The following is a 22,396-nucleotide window of genomic DNA, read 5'->3' as shown; positions in this document are numbered from 1 at the left end:
ATTCGTTGACCGACGGGAGTCGTAGAAAGCAATTTCACAGCGAAATGTCACGGCAGGAGGGTTCTGGCCAATCCCCACCATCGACACCCAGCCGGCGCTGCCTTACAAGTACGCCGCACATAGGGGGAGCGGCGCACCGTGCTTGATGCTGCATTCTGATTGATGGTCAACGGTGGCAGCACAGTCTCTGGCCTGTCTACTATCTTCATCATAGCTCAGTCTATTGATGTGCATCGACGTTCATCAAGTGCCGCCTGCTTAGCTCGTGCGAGACCAATTCAGGGGCAGAGGGAGGTGGGCAGAAGGAGACCTGCGCCTGGCACAACCAAAGAGACCCCTGTTTCGCTGTCCCACCCTCCAATTCTCTACCTTAGGTACCTGAGATGACTGACCTTTCGCGGGTATCTCATCGTTCCCTAAAGAGGCAAGCGTCAAGTGCGGGGTATTTTCGTTCAGAAGCGCGTTTCGTTTGGTGCATTGATTGATCGGGCAGCTCTGTCACAAGATCTCAGGGGTGGCTTGAGCTCCTTGCGTCCTGAGGTGCCAGCTTCCTGAAATGCCTGCTTACTGACCGACCTGCCAGGTACCTTAACTCAGGTATGTAACTAGGGAGGGAGGCGGCATCTTGCTGTTGTACCAGGCGGGCGGCAGGCGGACAGTGTGAAAGGTTCACTAAACCGTTTTGGTGTGGATGAGGCGTCTTCATCCCCAACCACATCCATGCACCTCCACCGTCAGTCGGAGCCTGGGGTACTTACGCAAGCTACCTACCTCGTCCAGATGAACTTGGCCATCTGACTCTCGACACATCATATTCATCGACCATAAATCACCGTTGGAAACAGGTCGCGCCGCTAGCATTCCGAGCCTCACTTTTGCCTTCGGACCTAACTATCATTGAGCACCCCATCATTCAGGAATCTGACGTCCTGTTGCTTGCAGCCTTCCACACTTGCAGCCCCCGCCTTCCTCCCTCATATACCTCGTCGCCAGGGTCCTCAAAAGCATCACTCTCACTGCGACAAAGTCTCGACGAACACGCCCAAGCGCCAGGTCAAACCAATCTCCTTTACGACCCTGTCTTAAGTCTTCTCACAGCGTAGCAGCTCCAGTCCTGCCACCTGACCCCATTGCATTCATTGTGGGGTCTCAGCACAAGAGGCCAAGAGACCGACATTCTCAAGGATGAACACATAGTACAATTCGCCATCACCAAAACCCTCACGGGCTCTGCGGCCCAACCACCAGCCATACTCAAGTCGTTTGGCCGCTCGTCGATGCTTTATCCAGCCCAGGAGCCCTAATCAAGCCCCAAAGGACATATACATACACATCATGTACACGCGCCCGCCAATAGAGACAGCAGTACCCACAGAAGTGCTGTCAGTCTCCTTCAACAATAGTGCTTCACACTTTACACTGGGGCTGGACACTGGCTATGCTGGTAAGCCATCACTGTGAGCATCAAGGAAAAGCCAACATGATCTAAGACACGGTTTAGTTTTCGTTACCGAAACATGTTCTCCGCGGTCAATCAAAAGTTAGTCGGTCGGTTGCTCCTTAATGAATCAAACAGCTGCTAATACGAGTAGATGTCCAAGGGCCCATCGGATTGGTTGAGATGCTCGATCTCACCAACTATGTTGCCTTGGTAGCGCGAGGCACCCATTCACACTTTGCCCAGAATAAAGTTGTGATATGGGATGACCAAAACAACAGGAGGGGCATGCACATTAGCCTCGTGCAGCCCATTCGAGGAGTGCTCCTCGGTCCTCTACTCGGCCAGCGGCACGTCGTCATTGTCTTACAGGACAGCATTCGTCTTCACACTTTCAACAAGAAGCCAGAATTTGTGACCCAGTACGAAACTACACACAACCCGCTCGGTCTCTGTTGTATGTCCGACAGGCTCCTCGCATTACCAGGGAACACGTCCGGACACGTCCAGCTGGTTGACCGAGCGATCAAGACGGTGAACATTATCCCGGCGCACAACTCTGCCTTACGAGCACTGCAAATGAGCCGTGACGGCGAACTTCTAGCCACGGCGAGCGACAAGGGCACGCTGATCAGGATCTGGTCGACAAAGACGCGCGCGAGGGTGGCCGAGCTGCGTCGCGGCGTTGACCCCTCCACGATTTTCCACCTCGCTTTCAATCCATCAGGCACCATGCTGGCTTGCACATCAGACAAGTCAACATTGCACATATTCGATGTTCCGCACCCAAATCTGAATGTGGCGCCCGCCTCGGATCAAGACGGCGAGTCTTCCACGTCAAAGGATGACAAGGGGAAATGGGGTTTCTTGGGCAAGGTGCCATTCATGCCGAGGGTCTTCTCTGACACATACTCATTCGCCAGTGCCATGTTTGAATCGAGAGAAGACCTCGCCAGCAGCATGTCTAAGTCGCAGCAAGGCGTGATCGGATGGATTGACGACAATACAGTAGTCGTTGTCGGTGCCGGACGTGATTCCAAGTGGGAGAAATTTGTGATTCGCAAGCCTCATGAAACACCAGACGGGAAGCGTGACTGCGTGCGCGAGGGCTGGAAACGCTGTCTGGGAGGCACTAGGTAGGGCCGTTTTCGAAGACACGGGATTCCGGCGGCGAAGCTGGGCTGGAGACAACGATGGATTTCGCACACATTTGGCTATTGGCGCACGGTTGAGACTGGGGTTGGGTTTCACAGTGACGACTGCAACGAGTTTTAAGGCATACAAGCGCAATGACGGCCTGAATACTAGGTTTCTTGAGTACCATTTCTTTTCAGATAGCATCTATCTTCTCGGCCGAGGCGAACGTGAGCGACTGCGCCTTTTGCTACGATCGTCATCCCCGTCGTCCTTATGCGTTCTTCGCCGCGGCTCATCGTCACTATGGCGTCGTCGTTCTCGCCTCTCCCGATCATCCTCCTTGCCACGGTGCCGCCGATCTCTCGATTGGTCCCTAGCGTCTCGCTCCCTGTCATCTCGGACCCGTTCTCTGCGTGGCTCGCGATGTGGTGAGCCATCATCTCTTTGTCTTTCACGGCGGGAGTCTTTCGTTCTGTCCTTGGCTGACGGAGACTCGTCGCGCCTTGACCTTCGACGGCGGTGCCTATCATCTCGTTCTGCGTCGCGCATCTCCTCGTCGCTGTGGTCCCGCCTAGACCGGTGCGACCGATGTCGATGCTTGTGTTTCTTCTTCCTTTCCGACCTCTCGTACTTGCGCACTGCTTCCTCGACCTCCTTCTTCTTCTCTTCGATCAGGAAAGCCTTCATTGGATCGTCCTCGTCGTGATCGCGAACGAGAAGGGCGAGCTCTCTCTCTTCAGGTAGCATGGGCCTCTGTTCGGCCTCCTCGTCTTCCTCGTCTTCCGTGTCGTCTCCCCCACCACCACTCTCCCGTTTCGTCATTGTGGCCCAATCAACTTTGCCCTCGTCGGGGTCTTCGTCGTCCCGGAACTTGTACCGCGCATGGTCTACGCGCACCATGCGACTGCCAATTGTTGCGCCGCCGAGATTGTCCACGGCGAGATCGGTGCTGCGCTGGTCCTCATACTTGAGCCAACCGAACCCCTTGGCCTTGCCCGTCTCCTTGTCGCGCGCAAGCTTCAGCCACACGGGCTCGCCAAACTGGGAAAAGATCGTGATAACGTCGCCCTCGGACATTTCGTAGGGAAGGCCGCCGAAGTAGATGAAGGCCGTGTCGCGGTAGTCGACGTGCCAGGAGGCTTCTGGCGAGCTGGTGGAGAGGTCAGAGAAGATCGCCCGCTGGAGGAGACGACTGGGGAAGGACTGCAACTCACATTCCATTCTCTATTTCCTGCTTGTTCAAAGCTTGTATTGCCTTGATCTGGTTCATGGTGACAACCTCTGTGGATCACAGACCTTGAAAGTTGGAGAAGGCTGTCACAGTTGGCGCGCGCGGATGACGAACTTGCATGCAAGGCTGCAAGAAGTTACAAGGGATCAAGCAGCCGAGACTGGAGCTTGTGGAGCACTGACCAGCTACCGTTCCAGCGCGCCATGCGCTGGAAGCCGAAGCTTGGGCGGGCCGCTGCTGCCCCAACGATGTTCCGAGCGACGCACTGTGCCTGGCTCAGTGCTGCCACTACCTGAACTCTAGGCGGGAAAAACGCCGGGCCGGTGGAGACGCCAAATTCCCCGACCAGGGTCCCTCCAAAACTCGCCCGTGATGAGAAGGGGCCTCTTGGGAATTGGGAACGTGCTCCCCGGCCCAGTTGTTCGAAGCGGTGACCAGTCTTGCTGCACGACCCCAAGAAGCTCCGTGATCGACTTGCTGTCCCTGTCTCCCCGTCTGTTCGCGGTTTCTGTCCACATTCGACCCCCCCCCACGAGCTGTCGTCTCGGCGCATGGTCTCCTTCACCTGTGTCCCGTTGCAACCTCGAGCTAAAACGCGTCAAGCTTGACGATCCACCCACCCAACCGACCTCCCTACTCCTCGACACCACATCTCCCAACCATTCTCTCCCCTGACGACCAAAATCCCCATGACGGCCACTGAATTGCCTTGACCATGGCCGCGAACGGAAACCGGGTCTCAACATACACGTCGGTCTCGACCGGCTCCGACAGCCGCAATGCCGAAAAGAAGGATCTCTGGAGCACCCTCCTCGACTCGGTAGCGAGCGGCAAACGGCTGCCAGAAAAGAACATCATTGTCCTGGGCGGCAACTCTGACTCGCAACGGGAGTTTCTCGATGCCCTCTCCAACAGCAGCGAGAAGCGCACCCTCGATCGGCAGAGTTCGAAGCCGCCCCCTGTCGCCAACAGCTTCGCCCTCGGCTACACGTACTACGATGTGCTGGACGCCGATCAAGAAGGTCCGTCTGGCTGGCGAAGCGAGCGAGCACCATCCCCCTCGGTGCCGCCAAGACGCTCTTGACTGACAGATGCTGGTAGACACGCTCGCACGGATATCCCTGTACATGCTCTCGAACCCGTCCGAAGCGTTCCCCAGGCTCCTCGAACCCCTGATCACGCCCGAATCCATACCCAACACTCTGGTCGTCGTGCTGCTCGACTGGTCAGCGCCGCACTTGTGGATGCGCCAGTTGCGAAAATGGGTGTTGTTCATGCGCAGCGTTTTGGAAAAGACGGACAGCGAGTGCCAGACGGCAATGGAGGAGGCAATGGCTGGGTGGCGGGATAGGGGACGTGGTGGCGGTTCCATGAATCTCGATGGCACGGCAGCCGCTTCGACCAGCGAAGGCGACGTTGCGTTACCCCTCGGTCCTGGCGAGTGGGAGGAGGGCCTTGGCTTGCCGCTCTGTGTGGTCTGCCAAAACGTAGGTCGTCCGTCTGAGGAAGGTGTCGAGGCAATGCGCTGACCTTATGACAGGCCGAAAAGATCGAACTGTTGGAGAAATCCCAAGGTTGGAAAGAAGGCGACTTCGATCAAGTTTTGCAGTACATTCGTACAGCGCTGCTCAGGCGTAGGTCACCATTCGATCCGGGCCATGAGACGACGTCGATGCTGACATTTCCACACACAGACGGCTCATCACTTATCTACACGACACCAAACGTACCGTCGCCACTACCGAGCCTCATCCATTCGAGTCTGGGCATCACCTCACTCCTCAAACGCCAGCCTCTCAAGCACAACGTCATCGACAGAGATAAGATTCTTGTCCCTCCTAACTGGGACTCCTGGGGCAAGATCCGTGTTCTGCGCGACGGCTTCGACGTTGAGGCCACTAGTCTTGGCTGGTCCCACGACCTTCAGTCCAATTTTACCTCCCCCTCCATGACGACCGAGGGCCTTGCTGTCCTAGCGAAGGCCAAGACGGAAGGCTCCTACGACGGTGAGGCCTGGACCTCAGCCGTCGCCCCATACGAGGACTGGATCCGCGACCTGTCGTCCACGGCCGACGCACTCGCGCTTGGCGGCCAGGACGTCGCCGCCACCTCCTCCCTCGAGGTTAAATCGCAGGACACGCAGGATTTCCTTGGCACGAGCCTCTCGACGCTCGAAGCTTTCAAGATCAAGGCCGAGCAAAAGTCGGCCTCTTCTGACGTCGCACGATCCTCGACCATGGCTTCTAGCAATGCACGCGCCTCGACCGTTCGTCGCGCCGACGACGGCGCCACCGACGGCAAGGTCAGCGAGCACATTGGCCCCGTGCAGTTCAACATGGGCGGCATCCAAGTCGACGCCGACGACATGGTCCAGCGTCTCAAGGACCGCCAGGCCTATGGCACCCCGGACCCGACGACTTCGCCCCCAGACTCGGCCGCCGCCGCCCCCGGTGTCGGCGCCGGCATTGGCAGCCCAGGGCCCGCGAGCCCCGCCGCAGCAGGCGACGGCCCGGAGGTCATGGATACGGAGAACCTGCAGGCCTTCTTCAGCGGGCTCATGAACCGCAAGGGTGCCGGCGCGGCGGGCAGCCCGCGGCCCGGCGTCTGAGATGGCGACCGAACGAGAGGGAGAGAGAAAGGGGCCGAAAGAGAAGAAGAGACACGGCAGAGAGCCGAGCGGCAGGGCTACGGCGCGGCGCCTCTGTTGAACATGTGTGGAAACCCCCTTGCCCGCTAAACTGTCAACTGTTGTGTAGATTAGATACCCCCCGAATGAACATGACAATTCAAGCATGACTCGTTCCGACTGGCATTATGCAATGACAAGTTCAGCAGCTTCGTTGACTGGCAACATCCAGAGGGGTAAGTATGAGTGAAGTAATTGTGCAGGTTCCGTCTGATTATTTTCGTCCCGCCCACGCCCATCGTGCACGTTGCAATGCATATCGATCGCCGTTCAGTTCTCCCAACGATAGAATCACCACTCATTTCATCCCCACGAGCTTTGATATCTAGAGAAGAAGAAAAAATAAACAAAAGATGAAAGAAAAATGGGCAAAGATGACAATGACGACATCCTCCAGGGAACAAAACTCCGTTGGGAAAAGTCCCCAGCCTGAAGATCTGGCCACTGACGGCGTTCTTTTTTTCCTTTTCCTTCTCACGTCTCTCTGCTGTGCCTATCTGTCCGTCTGTCCTAGTATTCCACATCCTCCTTGGCGCATGGCCTGAACTTACCCCCCTCCACGACGTACGCCCCGGGCTTCCCAGTAGCCACCAGTTCAGCGAGGGCCGGGTTCCGCCTGACGACGAGGTCATCTGGGCCCTTGACGATGATCAGGTTGCGCAGGCCGCCGCGCGCCTCGCCGTACAGTTTGATAAAGACCTTGCGCACAGTCTCGTCGTCGGCGCCAGAGGGGTCTCGTACGACGATATATGTGCGACCGCCGAGGCGGGAGCTGACCACGCCGGAGAGGAGTCCGGGGAAGAGCCAGGGGTACTGCAGGATCTCAGCCTCAAAGGCGTTGAGCGTCTCGCGAGCCAGCGCGGTGTAGGTTTCGGTGGCGAGAGCGACACCGAGGCGGAAGAGGTTGGACACGGAGACGGCGTTGTTGGAGGGGAAGGCGGTGTCCATGCCATCCTTGAGGCGGAGAATGGTGTGCTTTGCATCTTCGGTCGTAGCGAAGAAGGCGCCGCACGATGAGTGAGCCGGTAGAGGGTTGGGGCTGGCCGAAGTTGTTGGAGCCGAGGCGTCATAGAAGAGCTTAATCTGTGTTTCTGTACCACAAAAGTCAGCAGGGGAGCCATGGCTCCAAGTTCGCACAATTTCAAACTTACGTTGAAGCTCGTCGGCGAACGCAATGCAGTTTTCCTCGCCTGTAGCCTCGTACAAGTCGATGAGGCCCTCGATAAAGTACGCATAGTCCTCGGCAAATGCCTTTGTAGAGCCCCGAGTGCCGCGGAACACCTTGTATAGCGTCTTCTCTTTTTCGTCCCACAGCTGCGCTCGCACAAATTCAGCTGACTGGATGGCAGCGCCCAGGTACTGCGCGCTCTTCGCGGCGTCCTTGACTGCCAGCGCAGCGCCTGTCCTTGCGAGCGCAGAGATGACGAGGCCGTTCCAACCGGAAATAATCTTATCATCAAGCTCAGGGCGGACACGTTCCCGACCACGATGCGCCTTGAGCTTGGCTTTCGCCGACGCAATGACACGGGCAACTTCCTCCCCGCTGATGCCAAACTGCTTGCCGATTTCGCTCTGCTCCTTCAGCACGCGGGGTATGTTCTGGTTCATGAACTCGTCGTTCGGATCTTGGTCGGGCTCCACGTTGCCGTGCTCCAAAATGTTCCAGTACGTAGCGGCAATCGTCGCCTCATGCTCGTCGCCAATCACAGCATCAAACTCCTTGCGTGTCCACAGGTGGAAAGCGCCCTCGCGAACATCAGTGTCGCCACGCCTGTAGTAGGAGTCGGCGGCCTCACTGGAAGCAAATCCACCTCCGGGAAGGCGCATCGGCGGGCTCGAGAAGTAGTCCGCGAGCTCAACGACGACATCATAGAGTTCACCATCCTTGTCTCCGTTGCTGATAAGCCAGGCATCAAGATACAGGCCCAGCAGGAGAGCATTGTCCGAGGTTAGCTTTTCAAAGTGGGGAATGCTCCAGTCCGGAGTGATGGAGTATCTCGCGAAACCGCAACCACCAACATGGTCACGCAGGCCGCTGTCACGGATCTTTCGAAGGGTGAACAAGGCCATTTCTGTAGCGTGTGCACATTCGGTCGGGCCCACGACATCCTGGACCGGATGCAGGTAATGCGGCAAGCGCAGCAAGAAGGACAGTTTCGCGGGCACAGGGAACTTGGGTGCCAGACCGAAGCCACCATAGACCGGATCAAAGGTGCCAGCAATGTGGGAGTAGGCCTCTTCGAGCTGGTCGAGGTCGAGTTCGCTCGAGACATCGGCGGCCGTCTTTCCAGCACCTGGGTTCTCCGTCGAGACAGCCGAAGCGACAGGGGCGGTAGACGAGGATGTCAGGCCGATCTTGCTCATTTGGACCGTGCTACGTGTGCCCAGTGTGCCCTCGGCGGCGAACTCGCGCAGCTTGGAGAGGACCTCCTTGGCTTCCTGGCGGCACCGAGGCTCCTGCTCCTGCCAGACCTTCCTCAGGTTCTTGAGGATGGCCAGAAAGTCAACACCCTCCTCTTCCTCGGGCCCCGTCTTGGTATGTGCGCCTGGACCAGGCCAGTAGGTGCCGCCAAAGACGGGTTCGAGCTCGGGTGTCAGGAAGAGGTTGAGGGGCCAGCCGCCTGCACCGTTGACGGCCTGGACATAGTTCATGTAGATGGTATCGAGATCGGGTCGCTCTTCGCGGTCCACGATAACAGGCACAAAGGCCTCGTTGAGGAGCGAGGCACATTCGGGATGGGAGAAGGAGTCGATGGCTGTCAGGCGGCAGTCTATCGAAAAGTCAGAAGTGGGATCCTGGGCGATGCGCTGCTGCGTGTATGTGGCGCTCTGTCTCTCTCTCTCTCTCTCTTAGCCTGACAGGCACTGATGAGGTCGACAAGGACGCTGCGAGAGGGTGATTTGGGAAAAGAGCCGAACTGCAAAGACCAGCATGTTCAGCTGCGGCAGGAGGCAGGGAGGGATGGGATGGGATGGTGGGGTCGAGCACGCACAGTGGCAGGCCTTTGAAGCCAATGTTCAGAAAGATCAGTTTGTTCTCCCTCTTGGCGCGTTCGACAGCCTCATCGTCGAGCAGCTGCCAGGCGACAGGGCTGTTGATCTGGCCTTGTATGTAAGGGCTGTTGCTCTGGTCGGCGCGGTTGCGTAGGCTCGGAGCCAGTTCCGGGGCGACGACAGGCTGGGGCGGCAGGTCGGTCGAGTTCGTGTCATGGCTTCAGATCCGAGTTTGGCAGACAGAGCAGACTGCGACAGCTCGGAGGGGATCATCGCGTAAGAAACACGCGAAGGGGTTCGAGGGGGCAACGGCGGGCGGGCGGGGGAAGGGTAGCGGGGGTATCAAGATCTTGTTTCGATTCGGACTTCGGTGCGTCAGTTCAGCCCAGTCCAGCTAAGAACGGAACAAAACAGCACAAAGCAGGTCAGAGTAGACAGTAGCGAGGCAAAGAAGCGGCCGGCCGGGACAGGACTAGCAGATTGTTCGGTAGTGGTAGTGGATGAGGTGGGGGGGTTGAGAGAGAGAGAGCGGCAGCGGCAGGTCGGCAGGTCGGAGGGCACGCGAGTCATGTAGATGACGGAAGAGGGGTGAGGGGAGAGAGAGGCTTCGATTTCAGTTACCTTAGGTACCTTACCTTATTAGGTAGCGAAGTATTAAGGCACAGAAATAAAAAGGGCTGAAGGGCTGAAGGATGAAAGGGTCCGTCCGCTACGGAGGAAATTGAGATGATTAAACAACAATAGAAACCGGGCCTGGTGACATGAGATCTGCCTTGCAGCCCAATGCAGAAGAGAGCCATTTCCTTGTTTAGGCAAGGCGAGGATGGGAGATTCAAAGTCCTTCCCTCCACCCCTCACCAGTGGTGCTGGAGGAGGTTTTAGTGGAGGAACGTGATAGTGATAATCCAGCTTGGTTGCTACATCTGTACAGTCATGTGCACATGGAGACTTTGCGACCCAGTAATCATTTCGAAACAATCTGACGCGCGTAGGGCACAGAAAATGAGAAGAAGAAGGAGAGGGAGAGGCACGAGAAATAAATGCATGATTCAAAGGTCATCGGAGGGCACTATACAACGACACGCTGACAGTCCGACTGATGTCACATCGTCCCAAAGGCCAGGGAAGGGGACGTCCTCGAGGGTCCATGCTGCAGAGTTTGGACCGTCCAGTGGCACGCAGAGGCAGCAGTACCGCGTGTGCATGTAAATGGTACACCAGCGGTGTCGATATGTGTGATGTCGTAATGGCTGGTCCTCGTGATCGCTGTCGTGACTGTCAGTGGTGCTGCCGCTGGGTACTGCTCGATTGACAGCAGCAGTACCACTGGGGGGCCGTTGCACTGGGTGAATGCTTCCACTGATGGCAGCGACATGGGCTCTGGTAGCAGCAGTAATGACAGGCCGAATGACGAGGTGCCCCAAGCGCAGCCCCTCCACGACCCCACCACGGTCCCGCTAAGGCCCCACCTTCCCTGGATTCCGGGTCCTGTTGCTGTGCTGCATTCGTCAAGGCAAGAGACACTCTAGACAGCATCCAGGTTTGCCAGGCAAAGAGCTACCCCGCCTTCAGCATCATACTCTTCTCAAGTCACGTGACAGCGTGAGAGGCCCGACGCGGTTCAATATCGAGCTTCTATGATGGTCCTGGTGGGCAGCCTCGCCCATGAGTCATCTACACACCCCTTTCTCTAACCTCCTCACCCGATAGCTTCCCGCTTTGCCTTTTCCATCTTCTAACCCCTCCGATTCCGAACCCAGCACCGACGGGCTGCCGTCGCCGCCTTCTGCACGTGTCGCCGCCTCACGCGCCAGTCGCATCTCGAGGTCGGGGTTCCTCTGCTTCCATCGCTTCATGTACCACGTGCCGAACATCAGGATCGCCCACATGGTAAACTCGAAGACCGTTGCGGCAGGGTACCCGTTGGGAAACCGCGGCGCCTCGACCGTTGGGAACGTGAACAGTGGGATCCAAATCTGGTTACAGAAGCCCAGCGTCATCATGGACGAGATGATCAATCCGCGCTCGCCATAGTTTTCCTTGAGGATAAAATTGACCCACGAATACTGCCCCAGTCAGCTTGATCGCTTGCCCAATTTTGTATCAGGGGAAAATGCTCACCAAGATGGGAGACGCCATGCCAGAGAATCCGCCAAAGTAGAAGGCGCAGAACTTGAGCGCATCGGGCACGTTCCAGACGGATAGCACGATGAGTGCGAAGAACACAAATGACTGGCAAACACGTCAGAAATCTCAAGGGCCTACGTCGCACTTCGTCGGTCGCCACTCACAGCCTGGAATGACCAGAGCCCCCTGAGGCTGAGGCAGCCCGCCAGTGTGGTCCCTAGCCATGACGACAGAGCCCGCAGCAGATCGATAAAGGTCGGCAAAATATTCACCAGCTCGATCGAGTAGCCGGCGTGACGCAACCACAGCGCCATGTAGCCGGTCCAGTAATGTGCCTGGCAAAGCATGCTGTCGATCACGTATGAGCCCGAATCTTGTGCGATGTGCACCAGGAAACTCACATGTAGCATGGCACGCATATCCACCACATTGGCCGTGACAGCGTGTACTTGAATGTCTTCCAGGTGATTCCCTCGTTCTCGACGGTCGGGATCCGCTTGACGGCCAACGCGTGGTCCTCCGCCGTGAAGAACCACCGCCGTGGCGAGCTCGGCAGTCCGGGCCAGAATGCGAATCCTAGGAATGCCAACGGCAACGTGATGATACCCTGCACGACGAACAGCCAACGCCAGCCCGCTCTGCCGTATACTCCGTCGAGATTTCGGTAGGCCGCGGCCTGGAGGTAACCCGAGAACATGGATCCGAGGGAGTTGCCCATGAACCAGACGCCAGCGCGCTTGAAGAGTTCTTCGTTTTTGAACCAGCTGCCGACTGAGTCGTGTTAGTCAAGCTATGGACCGGAAGAAGCAAAAGTGCTCACGAATCAGATGGGTGCCACCAAAGGAGGAGGCTTCGAGGAAGCCGGTGATGGCGCGCAGGATGTAGAGATGCCAGCTATGTTTGATCTCAGACTGGCAAAAGGCGATGACGGCCCAGACAATCTGCAGCGATGGAAGGAGAAATGGAGCACTGTCTAGCGTAAGCATTCAGCGATCTCTCGGGGTTCTCAAATCCCAGCCCACATCTTTGCCTTGGTCTGGAGAGTCATCAGTGGGATCTGACCCAGGACGTAGGCCGTGTTATCTTGGCTCTGGTCAGTCTCTTTGAGCGTCATTACACACATCGAGGGGAAGCTTACAAGCAACGACATAGTAGTTCAACTCATTGCCAAAAGCGCCTAGATCTTCGCGCATGCCCGAAACATAGGCATTGGTGATATTTTGTTGTCCGAGGAACTGGTGTCCTGTAAGCAGTGAGACCTTTTCGTATGGTTGTGAGCATCAAACCAACCCGGCAGAAGACTAGCCCACATGTCAATACATCAAGCCGAAGACTTCATGTGATGATAATGACTCACAACTAAGACATCCAAAGACAAGTATGGAGAGGTCAAGCTTTCGAAGCAGCTTCCTCTCTTCGACGGGGTAGTGCGACGCTATCGTAATCAGCGCCTGGAACAGCAAGCAGAGGCCATTGACAGCAGCGAACATACGGTACCAGTCGAAGACGGACCAGACCACACCACCCACTTTGTTGCCCTTGATGGCAGATTTGATGGCACCCATGCTTGAATTTACAATGACGCTTGACAGAAAGCAAGATGCTGCTGCGTCATCATTTGGCATGACAGCCAGCAGCGTCTCGGGGCTGTTCGACTTTTATATGATCCCGCCTTGTCAGGCTCAGGGCTGCTGGGAGAAAGATTCCGCGCTGCAGACTCCAACCGGCAGCAAGACCGACTTCCGGCAGGACACTCGCAATCGCAGAACCGATGGTGAAATACATCGCGGCCCAGACCCCCCAAAGGATCGCCCGAACGCAAGACCCTGATTCTGCCCGAGGACGAAAAGGCCAGGATCTGCAGGCGCAGTGTAACGTAGGTGCAGGCTTGCCCATCACCACTGGCTCCGAACCGGCGCTGCGACGGGGTGGCGTCCTTTGCAACGCTGACATGCGGTGCGACGGCAGCGCTGGTGCCGGGGCGGCACAGCCCGGGGTCTGGGTGTGGCGGTCGCCGAACGGAGGGGCGGGGCCGATGGGTTGCACAATCCGATACCAGATGACGAATGCGGGGGTCGATTGGTGAATCGTCCAAACACATGGACGGACGGGAGGGATATCACGGAGAAACGCTGGAGATACGAGATCACGACATTCTCCTGCTGCTGCATCGGTGGATGCCAGGTGGTGTGGGTGGTTCGCCGTGTTCGAGGCGGTGCTCGAATGAGGTCGGGTAGTTGCCGATGGCCGATTCGGAGAGGCGTGTTGCGATTGATAATCAGGAATCGTCTCGATAAAGATGAGACGCTTAGAATCTGGGGTTAAGACATGGCACTTTCATTTTTTCATCATTCGTTGATGTAACTCTGGCATCGTGATTAAACCTGTTGATTCTTCAAGATGCCGTCCGCCGTCCCTCAGCTGTACGAATACACCCACGTCCCGGAGACGCAGGAGGACCTGGACTGGGCCGACCGTGGGTTCTCACTTCATGCAATCAGGAAATTCAAAGGTCACTAACACGGGATATCGAGCAGTTGCGACGATTGACCTCGCGAAGTATGGCACACTCGAAGGCAATGCGGAGCTCGTCAAGACGCTGCTCGAAGCCATCCGTACAAAGGGCTTCTTCTACGTCACCAACTTTGGCATTCCGCAGGAAGCAGTCGACAGGCAATTTGCCCTCGGCCAGCGTTTCTACGAACTTCCTCTCGAAGAGAAGCTCAAGTACGAACCGGACCTGGACTCGGGTGATTACAACGGGTACCGGCCTGCGGGTAGGCGGCTCCTGAGCGGCGGCATCTACGACAAGACGGAAGTCTGGAACATGGCGAGTAAGTCTTGCGCAGCGACCCCGACACGGCAGGTCGGGAAACTGACCCATCGAAAGCGAGATCCGGCCACATTACGCAGCCTGTGCCCAAGCTCCTCGAAGAGCGCCTCGACGAGATCGACGCCTTCGCCAAGGACCTGCACGACAAGGTCCTCGACCCGCTGAACCACCTCATTGCCCTGGCGCTCGAGCTGCCGGAGGACTTCTTCACAAAGGTGCACAAGTGGGAAACGCACGACGAATCCCATTTGCGGTACATGAAGTACGCGAAGTTCTCGCAGGCAGAGATTGACCAGCTGGGCGACGGACTCTGGTCGAGGGGCCACACGGACCTGGGCACCATCACGTTGCTGTTCCGGCAGCCGGTGGCGGCGCTGCAGATCCGGGACCACGAGTCTGGCCTGTGGAAGTGGGCGAAGCCGCTCGACGGCAGTCTGACCGTCAACACGTGTGATGCGCTGAGCTTCCTGACGGGCGGGTACATCAGGTCGACAGTTCACCGGGTGAGTGCCTCAGCCAGTCCATCTTGACGTCGCATGCTGACTTTCGAATTCCCAGGTCTCTGTGCCGCCAAAGGACCAGCGTCACGTCGACCGCTTGGGACTGCTGTATTTTGCGCGGCCGCAAAACGATCTCGTCCTCAAGACGATTGACTCGCCGGTACTCAAGCGTGAGGGATTCACACAGAATGAGTTTGAAGCAGGCGGCCACCCAGTGCCGACGATGGGGGAATTTACGACGCTGAAGCAAAAGTGGCAGCAAAAGAAGGGGACGAGCTATGAGACGTCAGAAGGCCAGCAGATCTTGCCTGGTTTTGCGGGCCAGTACTTCGCCTAAGGGAATAGGGGAGTCCTCAATTGTTTAGTAAGAACGTTCTTGAGTGCCCCGATTTCGTGTCTAATATAAATTCCGAAAGTCGAGTTGAGAAACCGGGCGGCGAGTCATGATCAATCGAGATCGCCGAGGGTCACCGGATGCTGGAACCTCTCAGCCTCTATATTTCAGATGATGTAGCGTGTAGGTCGTAGACACGCCAAGCCAGCCAGCCCCCCAAGCCCCCCAAGCCCCCTCAAAGCACTGCACGGGGCTTTCACTCCGGCGGCGGTTGTGGGGATGACCACAGCACATGGGGCACTCTTCTCAGCTGCCGTTGCGATGCTGTTCACTGCTGACCCGCCCATGACGTTACGCTCTCCACGGTAGCCGCACAACCTCACGATGCCGCAAAGTTTCTTGGCCTCTAAAGAATTGGAGAACGAATTGCTCATGACGTCAATGTCATTGACTGCGGTCGGTATCTGGAGTACTTTTATAATCCAGCGGTCAGCTTCCTTCTCAGCGGATCTTTCGTAGTCAATCATCAACTTGACCAAACCTCAAGTATCTATCACATATCGAACCCGACATATACCACAGCTTTCTTCTTTAAAGAACATACTATCCAAAATGCCTCGCCAGGGAGAAGGTCATATTGCAGACAATGCCGTTGAGAACGGCCAAGACATCATTCACGGCGCTGGTGAAGTCAAGGTAAAGCCTGCCTTCCTGCATCAGTTCAACACATGGCCCACACTAATGACGACCGTAGGACTCACATGTCGCTCGTGCAGACAAGACTGCGCCCATGCCTGAGCATGAGAAGGGTGCCGGTATCCAGGGCCTGAACGCCAGTGGCGGTCAAAGCCAAGGGCTCGCGAAGGGGGACAATGTCGGCCAGGGAGGTCGTTCTTCTTGATCTCTTGGAAATTGTGTACACGACCAGTATTTGGGGTGAAGTTCGATTGGGGGCGGATACGAATTACAGTGGATATCGGCAGCGGTTGAATTTACTCTTTACCCTGCGTCCATGCCCTTGATCACTGCTGGTATTCTTCCAAACTTCATTCCACCGGAGGGACTTCGCGAAATACAATCAGATCATACCGGATCATGATAGAATTCATTCACAATGAACGCCGTCGATGCCTCATCGACTTACCATTTCACCGTCTGGGGTTCCCTGCCCCCTATTCTGCGTCCTTATTTCACGTCCGCTGTGTATCTTGTTGGGTCCAACCTACCTACCTACTTTCATCACTCTTTTGTCATTCCAAAACTCTAGGTAGGCACGGCGGATACGCTTTCTACCTCATGCTGCCCCTTTATAATTTCAACACAATTCCAATGCAAAAGAATTCCAAGAGAAACACATTATATCAAGTTGGTCAACTACTGAATCATGTCGCAAGCAGTCTGTAGACCTGAATATTTTCGATCACCCAAAGACTGCCTGCTTGAGCTATAGAAATGCGACTTGATTACAGTCCCTTACCAAATCAACGTATACATGACCCTGCCTACTATACAATCCGACTCAGGTAGGTGACTTTGATCTGTGCCTCTAAATCAGCCGCCTTCGGGAGCAAATCAAGTCCTTCTTCATGGAAGATGGGGTTAAATCTCAGCAATCGGAATCAAAATGCGACGAGCTGCCGCAATTACAAACATGTCCTTGATGAAATTTTGCCTTTCAATTCAATACGTAGATGCACAAAGAGTCCAAAAACCTCCAAAGTATGCAAGGCGATCGACTCATCCCATTTCTCGAAATTTTGGCGGTTGAAGGGTGGCATGGACTTGGCGTTTGGGTTTTCAAGGCTGTGGTCGACATGGAACTTGATGAGGTAGCGATGGTCCTTTAAAGGGCGAAAACGTTTAGGTGTCGTTGAAGTTCATGGTCAAATCGCGTCCAGACATGTAAACATCCGCTTGCTCCAAGTGATTGACGATCGGCTGTCTGTGGTCGTTCCAAGATAGCAGCGATGACATTTCAGTATCAGCCGGCCCTCTTCGTAAAATGTTGCCGTATCGGGTCTGAATACAACGTTAGTACCATTATGACAGTGAATGGAATGGAAGTACGCGTATTCAGTGGCCAAGTAGTTCTTTCTACAGTTTTTAGATTAATATCATTTCAGCCGCAATTTTCGATCCGAAGGGACATTTTACGTCATAAAGGATTACCATATCGGGATGCCTCCCCTCGAACAGTAAACATCTCCGCGAACCAGTCCATGATCGACGACGGGCTTGGGGTCTGGGGGCTGTGATGCTACTATGTTAGGGGAGACCTCCAACTATGCCTCACCATACGTCATACTATATCATAATTCTTAAGACTGGTGATCATAGAGTTGCACGTCTTCCACAACCAAATTCCGCCGACGTAGCTTAGTATCATGGATGGTTTATGATCTGCCATCGCATTCTACTACCAACGTTGTTTTAGGGCGATAATGGGGGCCTCGTCCAGCGCGAAGGATCATGACCGACGATCGAAGGGCAGGGCCGTATTTAAATTTAGCTTCAAGCCTGGGCAGACGTCAAAGGCCTCAGTATAGATTTTATCGCACCCCAGACTCGCTATATAACACTATGCTCACTCCCTACTATAAGACCGATCTAGGACTTAGATAAAGCAACCGCACAATAAGCAACACCATCAGTAAAACAATCACCATTACCGTTACCACCAATAACACCATTACAAATTTACTTTCCACCAAAGCCATCTCAGCAATTCTCATACCATCATGCATTTCCAGCAACTTACATCCTTTTTGCTCACCTCTGCCGCTGTCGCAAGTGCAAAGCCTTTGGCTAGCGTCTTGCAGCGCGATGACCACCCCGTCAACTTCAAGCAAGCGTGTGAGAAGAACCAGCCGCCTAAAGGCAACTGTGTTTTCATCATAGCCGGCGGAACCACCATCGAATGGAGTGGCACCAATCTTGGCAATGGTGAAGCCGATCGAGTCGCTGTGGTAACGGATTCGAACTGCAAAACACTCGCAATTAAGGAATGGGAGCCAACAAGTCCTGGGTTCCACGTTGTGTTCGACGACCCCAAGGTGCCCAAGAGCGGTGACCTCCATGCTAGTACTAGCTACATTGGTTCGAGTGGGGTGTCGGAACCAGACTGGCTCAGACTTGACGGCAGTGATGTGCCTGGATGGGACTGCGGAGAAAGGCAGAATGAGTTGGGCGGCTTTCTGGGAGTCGAGGGTGGCTACTGGAAGGCTTGTAACTTCCCGTGTACTCAGGAGGCGTGGGACAACTGGGATTAAGCATAGACCGTGACGCTACTATCTGGGTTGTCTCTCACCGGCAATAGCTATTCAAGACAAAGGATTTTTTTTTTTTGCTTATCCAATTCAGACCATGGGGCTTCTAAAATCAATAATGATTATCAACAGATATGGGTTTGACCAGGAAATAGAACGGACAGGAACTCGGAATTTCAGAGGGTAACGTGAAACCTGAAGCAGGAGAGGAAGTCAGCGGAATCCAGTCCCATATCTTCGTGACGGAATATTGGCTGTTCTTTGTCTTCATGAGAAGTCAAGCAAGAATCGGGTTCGTGAAATTATTTTAGAAAATCATGATCAAAGTTCCGACTTCGTCACATGTCGGTTATACTTGTTGTTTTTGACGTTCTGAATGGTCCGAATTGGATGTATTCTGCAGCTAGTGCGCTCTACTCGCCCACTTTACATCCTCTTCGTAAGGTTTCTGACAACACCAGAGCATGATAACCCTCGGGACAACTTTACATCTCCAGGACTCCATGAAACAACTGACTGAAATTCTTTTCCTCGTTGAGCGTCACCCAAAACGTCGCCGATATTCACTTGCGGCAGCAGCCGCAGTTCTGTCTCTTGCCAAACTCGCTGTCGTCGAAGTCGGGAAGGCAGCAGCTCTCGCTAAAGTCGCACGAGAGGCCGCCGCAGCAGTCTCCGTTATTGTAGCAGCCAAGGTTGGGAATCGCGCAGGTCTGGCGGCCTTGCAGCTCCCTGATATCTCTAGCCTTGAGGCCAGGGGTGCCTAGGCAAATGCCTGCGAGGGTGGTGAGGATAATGATTGAGATCTGCATATCTTTCGATTTTTGATCGTTTGTTGAAAGTTTGAGATCGCGGAGATATAATGACTATCGATTGAGGTGGTAATGGGATTACAAGACTTTAATGGTGATGCAGTATCTGGAACTGTAGCTGGGAATCCCGCTATGATTGCAGAGTATCCGGCTCTACTTATAGCCTCTCGCTTTTTTCTGACTGCAATCCAACTGCTAATAAGTACCTGTAACTAAGATTTTGCAACTCATAATGTAGCCTATCAGGTTTGTTCCCTATCCTTGCCGCTGACGGTGTCTCGATGATGTTGGGCCGCGTGGAATGTGTATACAATGTACTACGGTGTCTCGGCTCAATTTTCCGGCCAATGGCTGACTTAATACCGCGTCTGGTAGATCAATTTCTCTCGTTAAGGCCGTGTAACGTGCACGTTTTCAGTTCCGAAAGAATGTATTGGTTAGACGACCCTCAATTCTTGGAGGCCCTGACACAGTCTCAGCCGAACGTCATGTAGTGACGTAGCTGTAAGCCAGGCCTGTGTCAACATGTCTTACCACTCGGTATTTCTATTTTATGTCACACGCTCATATGAAGTTTGTAAAATTCGCGGTCCTTCTCGAGCACCGCGCTTACAACCCTGACATGCATTGATGATGTGTCGAGGTGCCTAGCAAGCCAGCAATGCCAATGATGCATGGCGGCTCCACCAGGTTGGTAGACTGGGCCACCAACGTGCTCGAGCGTCTGGAGGAGTTTCCAGACGATTATAATGGTTGAGCCGATCTAGTCTAGCAGGTACCGACAAAACATGATCGCCACTCCTGGCGGGCGGACATTGACAATTAAAAGATTTTGCAAGAAGTTGGCGGCAAGATGATCTTGAATTTCGTACATCCTCTCTTCTTTGGCGTTTATGGGTTATGCTTTGATACGTCTGGCAGAGGAGGTAATATAACGATGTGACGCAAGAAGTGGGATTTCGGAGTCGGGATGTATTTGTGTCAAACCGAGTTGGTGAGAAAGGTGGATAGGCCGTCCTGAAGTGATCTTGAGAGTCAATCGTCAGGAACATGGTAGACATAAAATCCAAACTTTGGCTCTCCGCAGCTGGAAGGGCTGTCCGTAGCCTTTATATCTACGCCTCCGTAACGTCGAACACTGTGGGCTAGCCCCCGGGCCGCCCTGTTCGGTTAGTCCGCAGGTGCCTCCTGACGGTTCGCAACGCGGAATCTCTCTTGTGAAGGTTGGGAAAGGTGTTGGGGGATCCGATGGGGAAGTCCTGGTGGAAGCTTCGGTTGGTTGAAACAATACCATGTTGCATAGATAACTCGATCTCAAGCAGTCCAAGTTGAAACCTTTCTTCGTTCGCCGTCCGAATCTCTGATTCTGAAGCCCGAGGGATACTTCACCAACTTTCTGGGCATCTCCATTTTATCAATCTAAGCGTATCGAAACGAAAGGATACATGAAAAGCAAAGCAAAATGAGTGGCGCCAAACGCTCTGCCGTCGATCATCAGGTGTACACAAAAGAAAATTCGATAGGAAAATCGATCGTTGAATGGCTTCGACTTGCTTATTTGCAGGTCAGATCGCCACTGCCCTCAAAGGTGCAACGAGTAGGGTCGTAAGTGTAAGAAAGCTACATGTGTGTCAGTGAATACTTTTCAGCGCCCGCAACTTCTTGGGGATCCTTACGTTGATGTAACCGCCCTCGGAGTTGGTCTTGAACTGGTTGCCTCCTTGGATGTACATGCAGTCGTAGCTAGCAATACGTGTGTTAGCAGGGTCGCAGAACTTTAGAACACTTTGGGGGACGAACTCGGTGTTGAGTAGGCCGAGCTCGAACTTGGCAGAGCGCAGACCATCGATCTTGGCGGGGTCCGCCAGGGTATAACCCTTGTTATAGCAAGCAGCCGCGGGAAACTTTGCATAATCGGGATTGCGGTCCCACATCTCCTGGGTGGTTTTCTTGGTGAATGCTTCTCTAGCCTGCTTGGTGGTGTTTGTATCAGCCTTGACGTTTCCTGACATCCATGGACCAAAAGGGAGGAGTTGGGAAATTTACCTCATTCCACTCGCCCAAGTTCTTGATGGTTTCAGCTCCAATTTCGATTGCCATTTTGACGATGATACCCGCAGCCGCCGTGCCGGCGATTCCAACTACCACAACAATGGGTCCAGCACGCTTGGCCAGTCTGGTCGTGGCTGGTACAGGCTCAGGTCCGATGGTGAGCTTTCCATCAGTGCCCTGCGATGCCGGTCAGTCTCGGCTCTCAAAATCATATCATACAGTTAATCACCTTGAGACCTGTCAAAGTCTCCTGTTTCGAAGGAGGAATGATAGAGTTGACATCGCCGACAGCAGGCAGGGGAGCGGGCTCAGGTAGAGCAGCGCCGCTCGCCATGCTGTTCAACAAGGCAAAAATGAGACTGGTGGTAGCGAAAAGCTGCATGGTGATTTTGGTCTAGGTCGTGATGGGTGTTGACGTCGATGCAAGAGGTCAGAAAGAGGTAATTAAATGAAGAATGTTTGAATAGAAGATGCTGTGAGTAAGTTGCTGCTGAGATCAAAATGGCCAAGAAAAATGAGTCAAGTCATGAAGCTTTATACTAATTTCTGTTGGCCACCGACGCTGACACAGTACAATACAGTTGCTGCTGCTCTGTAACATCCTCTTTACTCATGCTCCGGCGTCAGGCGGCCCTCGTATGCCGAGCCAAAGACGTCTGTACCGCAGTGAGGCCATCATCAGGCTGTGCACGGTCAATCCTATGATATTGAGTTTGATTCAGTTACCTTGTGGAAAGAAGGAGCCAGGGCTTTGAAACTGAGGCAACCTTAATGCATTCAGAGTCTAGTCGGCCAGGAAAGCTCAGCGATTGGCGCAGGACTCGCAGCTTGGTTCTTTACGATCGTGAGCCTCTAAAAACGGGATGTCCGAAACATCAACCATGAGCCATAGGCCCCAGGTGCGCTACCTAATGTCAAAATATTGAAAGCAATCAAGTGAGCATCATGCGAAGTCATTTCCTTCAGCAGGTAAAAACTCACCCTGGTAA

The 22,396-nt window shown here is 54.5% G+C and overlaps 9 protein-coding genes across 9 annotated transcripts; 5 read left to right on the top strand and 4 right to left on the bottom strand.

The window, feature by feature from the left end:
- Window positions 1-1,335: 1,335 nt before the first annotated feature.
- Window positions 1,336-2,578, top strand: VDAG_02759 (WD repeat domain phosphoinositide-interacting protein; the record flags this gene model as incomplete). Its single annotated transcript, XM_009653412.1, has 3 exons — window positions 1,336-1,444; window positions 1,502-1,540; window positions 1,593-2,578. 3 exons carry the CDS (start codon window positions 1,336-1,338, stop codon window positions 2,576-2,578), a joined length of 1,134 nt encoding a protein of 377 aa, XP_009651707.1.
- A 201-nt stretch (window positions 2,579-2,779) lies between these two features.
- On the bottom strand, window positions 2,780-3,845 carry VDAG_02758 (RNA-binding motif protein; the record flags this gene model as incomplete). The annotated part of the gene is made up of 2 exons (XM_009653411.1): window positions 2,780-3,725; window positions 3,790-3,845. 2 exons carry the CDS (start codon window positions 3,843-3,845, stop codon window positions 2,780-2,782), a joined length of 1,002 nt encoding a protein of 333 aa, XP_009651706.1.
- A 379-nt stretch (window positions 3,846-4,224) lies between these two features.
- VDAG_02757 (dynein light intermediate chain) lies at window positions 4,225-6,414 on the top strand (the record flags this gene model as incomplete). Its single annotated transcript, XM_009653410.1, has 4 exons — window positions 4,225-4,828; window positions 4,908-5,293; window positions 5,347-5,440; window positions 5,501-6,414. Exons 1-4 carry the CDS (start codon window positions 4,522-4,524, stop codon window positions 6,412-6,414), a joined length of 1,701 nt encoding a protein of 566 aa, XP_009651705.1. The 5' UTR covers window positions 4,225-4,521.
- Window positions 6,415-7,002: 588 nt separating this feature from the next.
- VDAG_02756 (spermatogenesis-associated protein) lies at window positions 7,003-9,759 on the bottom strand (the record flags this gene model as incomplete). Its single annotated transcript, XM_009653409.1, has 4 exons — window positions 7,003-7,583; window positions 7,644-9,263; window positions 9,412-9,584; window positions 9,728-9,759. The coding sequence occupies 4 exons, from the start codon at window positions 9,757-9,759 to the stop codon at window positions 7,003-7,005; spliced, it is 2,406 nt and encodes an 801-aa protein (XP_009651704.1).
- Window positions 9,760-10,672: 913 nt separating this feature from the next.
- VDAG_02755 (pantothenate transporter liz1) lies at window positions 10,673-13,178 on the bottom strand (the record flags this gene model as incomplete). The annotated part of the gene is made up of 8 exons (XM_009653408.1): window positions 10,673-11,552; window positions 11,608-11,718; window positions 11,778-11,961; window positions 12,015-12,384; window positions 12,434-12,582; window positions 12,636-12,696; window positions 12,752-12,848; window positions 12,990-13,178. The coding sequence occupies 8 exons, from the start codon at window positions 13,176-13,178 to the stop codon at window positions 11,157-11,159; spliced, it is 1,557 nt and encodes a 518-aa protein (XP_009651703.1). The 3' UTR covers window positions 10,673-11,156.
- An 835-nt stretch (window positions 13,179-14,013) lies between these two features.
- Window positions 14,014-15,283, top strand: VDAG_02754 (flavonol synthase; the record flags this gene model as incomplete). The annotated part of the gene is made up of 4 exons (XM_009653407.1): window positions 14,014-14,089; window positions 14,151-14,447; window positions 14,504-14,949; window positions 15,005-15,283. The coding sequence occupies 4 exons, from the start codon at window positions 14,014-14,016 to the stop codon at window positions 15,281-15,283; spliced, it is 1,098 nt and encodes a 365-aa protein (XP_009651702.1).
- Window positions 15,284-15,642: 359 nt separating this feature from the next.
- On the top strand, window positions 15,643-16,453 carry VDAG_02753 (uncharacterized protein). The gene is made up of 2 exons (XM_009653406.1): window positions 15,643-15,976; window positions 16,035-16,453. The coding sequence occupies exons 1-2, from the start codon at window positions 15,893-15,895 to the stop codon at window positions 16,179-16,181; spliced, it is 231 nt and encodes a 76-aa protein (XP_009651701.1). The 5' UTR covers window positions 15,643-15,892; the 3' UTR covers window positions 16,182-16,453.
- Window positions 16,454-18,018: 1,565 nt separating this feature from the next.
- On the top strand, window positions 18,019-18,549 carry VDAG_02752 (uncharacterized protein; the record flags this gene model as incomplete). Its single annotated transcript, XM_009653405.1, has 1 exon — window positions 18,019-18,549. One exon carries the CDS (start codon window positions 18,019-18,021, stop codon window positions 18,547-18,549), a length of 531 nt encoding a protein of 176 aa, XP_009651700.1.
- Window positions 18,550-20,909: 2,360 nt separating this feature from the next.
- On the bottom strand, window positions 20,910-21,789 carry VDAG_02751 (uncharacterized protein; the record flags this gene model as incomplete). Its single annotated transcript, XM_009653404.1, has 5 exons — window positions 20,910-20,975; window positions 21,032-21,098; window positions 21,156-21,325; window positions 21,402-21,584; window positions 21,637-21,789. The coding sequence occupies 5 exons, from the start codon at window positions 21,787-21,789 to the stop codon at window positions 20,910-20,912; spliced, it is 639 nt and encodes a 212-aa protein (XP_009651699.1).
- Between the last annotated feature and the right edge of the window lie 607 nt (window positions 21,790-22,396).

This window comes from Verticillium dahliae, genomic scaffold, assembly GCF_000150675.1.
Source record: "Verticillium dahliae VdLs.17 supercont1.4 genomic scaffold, whole genome shotgun sequence".
NCBI classification, from domain to species: domain Eukaryota; kingdom Fungi; phylum Ascomycota; class Sordariomycetes; order Glomerellales; family Plectosphaerellaceae; genus Verticillium; species Verticillium dahliae.
This window is presented reverse-complemented; position numbering and strand designations above follow the sequence as displayed.